Source organism: Sinocyclocheilus grahami, unplaced genomic scaffold (assembly GCF_001515645.1).
Source record: "Sinocyclocheilus grahami isolate Dianchi unplaced genomic scaffold, SAMN03320097.WGS_v1.1 scaffold93.1, whole genome shotgun sequence".
Lineage (NCBI taxonomy): Eukaryota > Metazoa > Chordata > Actinopteri > Cypriniformes > Cyprinidae > Sinocyclocheilus > Sinocyclocheilus grahami.
Genome location: NW_015505272.1, coordinates 724,099 through 731,772, shown reverse-complemented (window position 1 = coordinate 731,772; position 7,674 = coordinate 724,099). Strand labels below are relative to the sequence as shown.

Genomic DNA, 7,674 nt, shown 5'->3' with positions numbered 1-7,674 from the left:
TATATATATATATATATATATATATATATACACACACACACACATTTAAATAAAAAAAAGCAATTAAAGATTTTATGTATCAGTCTCTCAGTTTTCTATTAGAAAGACTAAAATGAAACGTTACAAAATATAATGACATAACTGAACAGCAATTAAAATGTCTTATATATTAGCCTCTTAATTTAAAGTGGAAAAAAAACCAACAGAAAAAGAAAAGTGCAAGTAAATAAATAAATATTTACAAAAATAACTACCTTGGGCATGTTTGAAAGGCTGATGTACTTGCTTTCTCTGGTCATCTTAATTGTAAAAGTTGATTTAAAAGCTGGCTCGTCAAAACAAGGAAAAGCCTTGCGGGCTGCCAAGGGCTCAAACTGAGTAGCAGCCAAAACTCTAGAAGAAGATGGAGTGAATTAAACGATGTGTCTGAGAGGAATAATGACATAACTAAGTAGAAGTAACTGTCAATAAACACACTGAAGCCAAATAGTTAATTCAAACATATCCTAACTGTTCAGAAGGTTAAACAAAGGTTAACTGGGCTGCAAATACCTTTTTATACCATTTGTGTCGACATATGAGCTGTTGTAGAAGCCATCAAAGTTGCTGGAGAGGTTTGCTGTGTAGTTAATGTTCAAAACGTACTGTCCCTTCTTAAGGTCTTCTGGAAATTTGAAGGCGATTTGCTGCCAAGGTTTGCACTCCAGGAAGTGGACCTCTTTGCCTTCAAAAGTGGCCTTGATTATGTTCATATCAGAACTGTGAAGGACAATATTCTTCGTTTCATGCAAGACTTGCACTAAGATGGATACACTGCCTTGGAAGGTCATGAGGGTCAGGTTGGGATGGAGTGAAATACTGTAATGCACAGGTTGCACACTGGGCGGTAACCTCAACTCGGCCCACGGGAAAAGTTTACCGTTTGTGGAAATGGGACAGATGCTGTCCATGGTCGAATTGGGCTTCTGGCAGCCCGCTGTGGTGAAAGTGCAGCCTAGCAGGAAGTAGAAGACCATTAACATGGAGGCCACCAGAACCAGGACAACACCACCTGCCACCATAGTCTTAGTCGAAGGCTTGGAGCACGATCCAGAATGCTGCTGTCGGGTGTAGGATGAGGCAGCGCTGCGCTGGTTGGAACTGCGATTCATGAAGGACATTCCAAGAAGACGCGCAGACGATTCATAATCTTCCTCGTCTTCATCCAGGTCGTTTTCTCCAAGGCCTCTGACTAACAGTCGCGAGCTGCGGGGTTCATAGACCACATCGTCTGAGTCGATGGGGTAGGATGGGGACTCCGTCGCCAAATCCACCACATCTGGCTCTTCCTCAAACATGCTGTTCTCAATCATGTTCCTGGGCAGTGGAGCTCTTTCTGTAGGTTACAGTGGAAACAGAAAATGGTGTGTGAATACAAAAGTGGCTTCCTGTTGACAAGAGTGCTGCCGTCTAAGACAACTGAAAACTTTTCTGAGAAGATTTTGTAGTCAGCCCACACAAGTGTTTTGTACTCTGAGAGTAAAACGTAGAAGGCAAATGAAAGTGAAACTAATGATGAAAGAAAAAGTACTTTCAATGCATCTGTGCAGACAAACATTAAGACTGTTCCAGTAAATACTTGCACCCTTGGCCACAGGCTGTCACCAATGTACAGCATAGCCTATTTCATACTCAATTCAATGTGCCTCAACGATTGTCTGCATAAGATTTTTCAATACCCTGAGAGAACAAAGTGTCTGCATTGGTCCTCTTTTACATCCTTCTTCAACAGAGAATTAGACTAAATAAATTCAATAACAAATCAAGGCACTGTCTAAGTTAACAGTGATCAAATTACCATTTAACACATTGCTTGAATGTGTTAAATGTGTCCTACCTGCTGACCTGGGGTCAAACTCAGGTCTGCTGCTCAAATACTCTTCTTCTTTAAGTGACCTGAATTTCAACTTCTTTCACATGACTCGTTTACCGTTAGCGCAAAACATTCATTTAGGGTCATGCAGAGTTTGTAAATTATTCATCAAACACTTGCTACAGTTCCTTTGTAAATCTCACAAAAACATGTCAAGGTCACATTTCTTGAACCATTGGCATATTTTGCAAATGTGATTAAAATTCAGCCTATTTTTTTTTTTATGTTCTGCATTGTGAGATTATATTCATGCTGATTACAGTTAGCAAGAAACGGAAGATGTGATCGTCTTTTCTTTCCAACTGTGACGTATATATCCGAGTGCATGGCTTCTCTGGTAAGAAAATTTTTTTGTCCATTGGGAATTGACTGGATCATAGTCGTTTGCTAATTGCTGTGATCTCATGAGAGTGACAGGTTGCTGGAAGGGTCAGATTATAATCCCGTCCTCGTGCTGACATCATTGCGAAGAGAAGTTAATGCTTTTGATGAACAATTAGGAGGGCGCATTAAAAAAGAATGATGTACACTGATAAATAATTTATCATTTTCTATTTTTATAATAGTAAATGCACTGCAATATTCAATACAAAATAAGATTTGTCAATTTTGATTTCATTGTGACTAAGTATATTTGGTTCTCAAATTTTTTTGAAATTCCAATTATTAACAATGGTGATTCTCATTAAATTCTCAATACTGTATGATTCTTTAAATAAGCACAAAGGCCTAATCTGAAACATATACTACCTTGATGTTTAAATACTATACACTTTAAATACTACATTTTGTATTAAGTATTAAGAATGCAACATTTTGCTTCATGGTATTTAAAAATATATAGGAAATATGACCCAGATATGTTCTTGATAGGTTTTGTCAGCTAAACTTTCTTAACAGTCAAACTTTCATTCAGGAAGTCAACAAGAACAAGTAACGGAAGAACTTTTTTTTTTGGTCTGCCACTGACAGACAACTGTATTTCGTGACAGTTATATGGTTGAAACTCTTAAGTTACCTACACAAAGAGAGAAGTAAAGACAGTACTAAAAAGTGACAACCAGCTGGCCAGCATGTCAAACTTACACAAGACCATAAAAACACAAAGCAGCAAATGTCACCTTGCCAAGACTGGGAGGAGATTTTGTGCAAAACATGAACCATGGGACTCTTTGGAGATCTGAGTCTGATGCACGCAGACAGAAAGATCAGATGTGATGACTTCGATGGAATAAAGTCAAATGCAGATGCTGACAGTAGATCACTGTGAGACATCACGTGAAGGACAGCCAGACACCAAAACAAATAAACCACTGATCTGATTTAGCCTACTGACATTTCCACCCCCTCATAAACACTGATACATTTTAATTTAATCAGAGGTCCTGTTACGACCTATTGAAGCGCACTGAAATTCAGAAAGCAGATGCACTGATCTGCGAAATAACATCATTTAAATGTTATTCATATCTGTCTGTTAGCATGCTTGAACATTGCATACATGATATCTTAATCAAACGAGCTAATTCTAAAATCATTGACACATAACAAGGATCACGATGAAAGCCAGTTATCACACTATAACAGAAGTTCTTGAGGAGATTAAATTGCCGTATACATAAAACAAAACATACGGCTAGCCGTAGCATGTTAGCTGATAACTTTTCGCAGTGCACGACCTCGCGTACAAATCTAATTCTAAAATCATTGACACATAACAAGGATCACGATGAAAGCAAGTTATCACACTATAACAGAAGTTCTTGAGGAGATTAAATTGCCTTATACATAAAACAAAACATACGGCTAGCCGTAGCATGTTAGCTGATAACTTTTCGCAGTGCACGACCTCGCGTACAAATAAAGAGTTCATATTAGCTGCAGCCTTACCGCTTTCAAACGTCTCCATGCTTAAATGTTTAAAATGCAGGTCTGAAGTAAAAAACCAAATCCTGTTTCAGTTGAAAGTGCGGGTATTTAATCCTGGGAAGGGTGAAGAGTCACACATTCACTCAATGCGGGAACACCTCAGATCAACTGGTGCTAGCTTAGCATTGTTAGCCTGATCTACAGCTCTCTCAGTTCAGCGCATTAAAATCATCGATCAGCGGTTTATTGAGCCATCGCTGGACACTGTTTATCGCTACAACAGCGGACACAAGCTGAAAGTGGCAATCACTGCTGTCAAACAAGCCACGCGAGTTTTACTTCCCCTTTCAGCTGCCCCGTTTAAAGAGACAGTTCCCCCAAAACTGGACTTACTGACATGCTGTTCTAAACAAGTATGACTTATATGTTTTCCCTGTCAAGCGCAGCCTAATAAATATTTTTTAATGTATGGAAAATGAATGAAAGTTAGTAGACCAAAAACAACAACAACAAAACGTGTAAAACCCAAACACACTGTTTATATTTTAACATATCCTTCTCCTTCCTTATTCACATTGCCTTGTATAATTGCATACATATTTTGTCTGTCTTCCCTATTGTGTACATAGCCTACGTAATTTGTCTGTCTGTCTGCCTGCCTGCCTGCCTATCTATCTATCTATCTATCCATCCATCCATCCATCCATCCATCCATCCATCCATCTATCTATCTATCTATCTATCTATCTGTCTGTCTATCTATCTGTGTACTGGAAGTTTCACCAGCGAAAGTATATTTGGTAATCATTTCATTTTGATTCTTCTGATTGTGGTTTCCAAACATTCTGGCTAATATCGGATTTTGTGTTTCACAGAAGACAGAAACTCTTACGGGTTTGGAACGAGTAAAAGACGACAGCCATTTAATTTTTTGGTGAACTATCCCTTTAAGACCCCGCAGCTTCTGCACTCCTAGAGAAATACAGCAGCTGACCTTGGTGCATGGCTGCCTGCAATATCGATTACGTTATGATTAAAGACAACATCAGATATACAGTCCCACAGACACATAAAGATTGACAAGATCTTTGAATAATTTTTTTTTTTTTACAAAGGTTTCATTTAAAAGCATATTACAGTCTTAATTTGTAAGCAAAAACAAAAACAAAACAAAAGAGTTCATAAAAAGATTAATTCATACCAATAGCTCCATATTCCTGCTGATTTAAATGGTTTGCCGATTCCATGCGCTAAGACAGACTGCCATGCTCAACAAGAAAAACTGTAATAGCGTCACTTCAGCAATTTGGACAATCACACGCAAACAATTTGACTCTGTGAAAACACAATACAGGAAGTTTCACCAGCGAAAGTATATTTGGTAATCATTTCATTTTGATTCTTCTGATTGTGGTTTCCAAACATTCTGGCTAATATCGGATTTTGTGTTTCACAGAAGACAGAAACTCTTACGGGTTTGGAACGAGTAAAAGACGACAGCCATTTAATTTTTTGGTGAACTATCCCTTTAAGACCCCGCAGCTTCTGCACTCCTAGAGAAATACAGCAGCTGACCTTGGTGCATGGCTGCCTGCAATATCGATTACGTTATGATTAAAGACAACATCAGATATACAGTCCCACAGACACATAAAGATTGACAAGATCTTTGAATAATTTTTTTTTTTTTTACAAAGGTTTCATTTAAAAGCATATTACAGTCTTAATTTGTAAGCAAAAACAAAAACAAAACAAAAGAGTTCATAAAAAGATTAATTCATACCAATAGCTCCATATTCCTGCTGATTTAAATGGTTTGCCGATTCCATGCGCTAAGACAGACTGCCATGCTCAACAAGAAAAACTGTAATAGCGTCACTTCAGCAATTTGGACAATCACATGCAAACAATTTGACTCTGTGAAAACACAATACAATAGGCTGGTGTATTCTCAAGAGCTTGCAGTGTGCAGCACATTTGAGCACCAGTGGATTCGTTATAAATAGTCAGGCCATTGTACTCTTAGAACAGCAGTATACTGTTTATGTTAAGGAATATACAGTGGAAAAAGTTCAAATCGGAGATACAATACCGCATTGATAAACCAACATTCTCACCAGATTAATAAATAGGTACCAAAATGCTTGTAATTTTATGCTTGCTACATATTTAGGCTTTATTTAAAATCATTGTGCACTGGCTTGATGTAGTAGATTTGGCTGGCCTTTTTCTGATTTGAAGTACCCTGGGAATGAAAAAGAAAATTCCATTTTTAAATTCTTAAGTAATTTTAATGATGTAGTTTATTATGTTTATTATTGGTAGCTACATTACTGTATGCCTGGATTGAATGTAGCCTATTGTGAACTGAAGTAAAGCAATACTGCCTCCTAGCGACAGTAAAACACACGTTTAGGCCTACTTACTGTATCTAAATGGGGACGTTCTATAGACTTTCACTGTTTTTATATACAGCTATTTATAAATAATATAACCTAGTCTAAGTATTTCACAAATGAGGACACTCCCAAAAGGAGGTTTTGAGAGATTTAGCTCACTTCTGGGTACAAATATGTCCCCAAAATATGTTAGGCATACATGTTTATCATCATCTTCATGCCCCGCAGTTTAGTTGCTGTCAATTGTTATTACTTTATCAAGTTTTGTAATGGCTGGATTTTGGACTATTAATAGCTGCATCACATAACTTATGATCTTAACCAACATTAAACAGTGTTTTGAGCATGACAGATAATGGAGCAAACACAGCGAATCTGAAGCAAACCTTATTAAGCTCATGTTAGTTTGTTCTGCCTGTAGGTGAATGACAGCTAAACACTTTTGAATCAATTCCAGATTTCTCAATTCCAAAATTTCTAGTTTAAATACTTTAACTAATATTTCTTGCTGATACTTTAAAGGTTACATAAGTACTTGTGATGACAACAAACAAGATTAGTGAAGGTTAAATGTCCAAAAAGTGATATCAGTAATGGAAAACTAAAAGCACTGTTCTTTTAACAAAAGTGTAAATTTATTTTCATACCTCATTCTAATACATTTTCTGTCTTTGTCATGTTTCATAAGAACACATTTTAGTTTTTTGGCTAGACTCAGTTGCATCAACCCTTATAAAAAAATATTTATTTTTATTCCAAACCCTATTCAGTTCATTAATGTTCAGTCTTCAAGTATGATTTTATGCCCCTAATTAATAGGCAGAGTCCTATTAACATTAGTACACGTACTGGCCAGGATTTTTATATTGCCTAAAACATCCAAAGTAGTTTGACCAATAACATGCAGGTATTGTATATAATCGACCAATCGTGGCGTGTGAGAAAGTGAGATCTAAAGAGAACGATCAAAGCGATACAAATAAGCGCACGTGTTTGTTCGTTCGTTGAATGACACCAAAGTACCTCGAGAGCGATTCGAAAGCATAAGGAGCCGTCTGATCTGCTCTCTATAGCTCTCGTGACATACAACGATCGATCTGCACATTGCAAACTACCAAAACGTCTCGGGTTACTTATGTAACCATGGTTCCCTGAGGGGAACGAGACACTGCGTCCTCTAGGGGTCGCTATGGGGAACACCTCGTCGTGACCTGTGTCTGAAGCCTACATTGAAAAAACAGCAACTTGTTTGGCCGGCGACAGCCATGACGTCACTACCGTCGCGACTAGTACAAAATAGGCGCCGGTAGCGCACATCATCACTTCTTCGTCTGTAGCTTGTGTCCGCAGCATGGCACAAAAAACTAGAGGACGCAGTGTCTCGTTCCCCTCAGGGAACCATGGTTACATAAGTAACCCGAGACGTTCCCTTTCGTGGAACTTCGAACTGCGTCCTCTAGGGGTCGCTATGGGGAACGGTATACCCACGCCGCT

At 38.0% G+C, this 7,674-nt stretch overlaps 2 protein-coding genes across 4 annotated transcripts in view; both read right to left on the bottom strand.

The window, feature by feature from the left end:
* Positions 1-5,047, bottom strand: part of LOC107587503 (leucyl-cystinyl aminopeptidase-like) — a 15,960-nt gene extending 10,913 nt beyond the window's left edge. For 2 of the 3 annotated variants that reach the window (XM_016275304.1, XM_016275305.1), the window contains exons 1-3: positions 4,983-5,047; positions 553-1,375; positions 255-393 (exon numbers count right to left, since the gene is read on the bottom strand). In XM_016275304.1, coding sequence (XP_016130790.1) covers positions 255-393; positions 553-1,375; positions 4,983-5,028 — 1,008 coding nt within the window. In that variant the 5' untranslated portion in view covers positions 5,029-5,047. Of the gene's footprint in view, positions 1-254; positions 394-552; positions 1,376-3,802; positions 4,145-4,982 lie in introns of those variants that run through there. The other variant, XM_016275306.1, reaches the window with a different exon arrangement.
* A 910-nt stretch (positions 5,048-5,957) lies between these two features.
* LOC107587537 (endoplasmic reticulum aminopeptidase 2-like) overlaps positions 5,958-7,674 on the bottom strand; it is a 7,884-nt gene continuing 6,167 nt past the window's right edge. The window contains exon 12 of the mRNA XM_016275352.1: positions 5,958-6,026. Within this exon, the coding sequence (XP_016130838.1) occupies positions 5,958-6,026 (69 nt within the window). The remainder of the gene's footprint in view (positions 6,027-7,674) is intronic.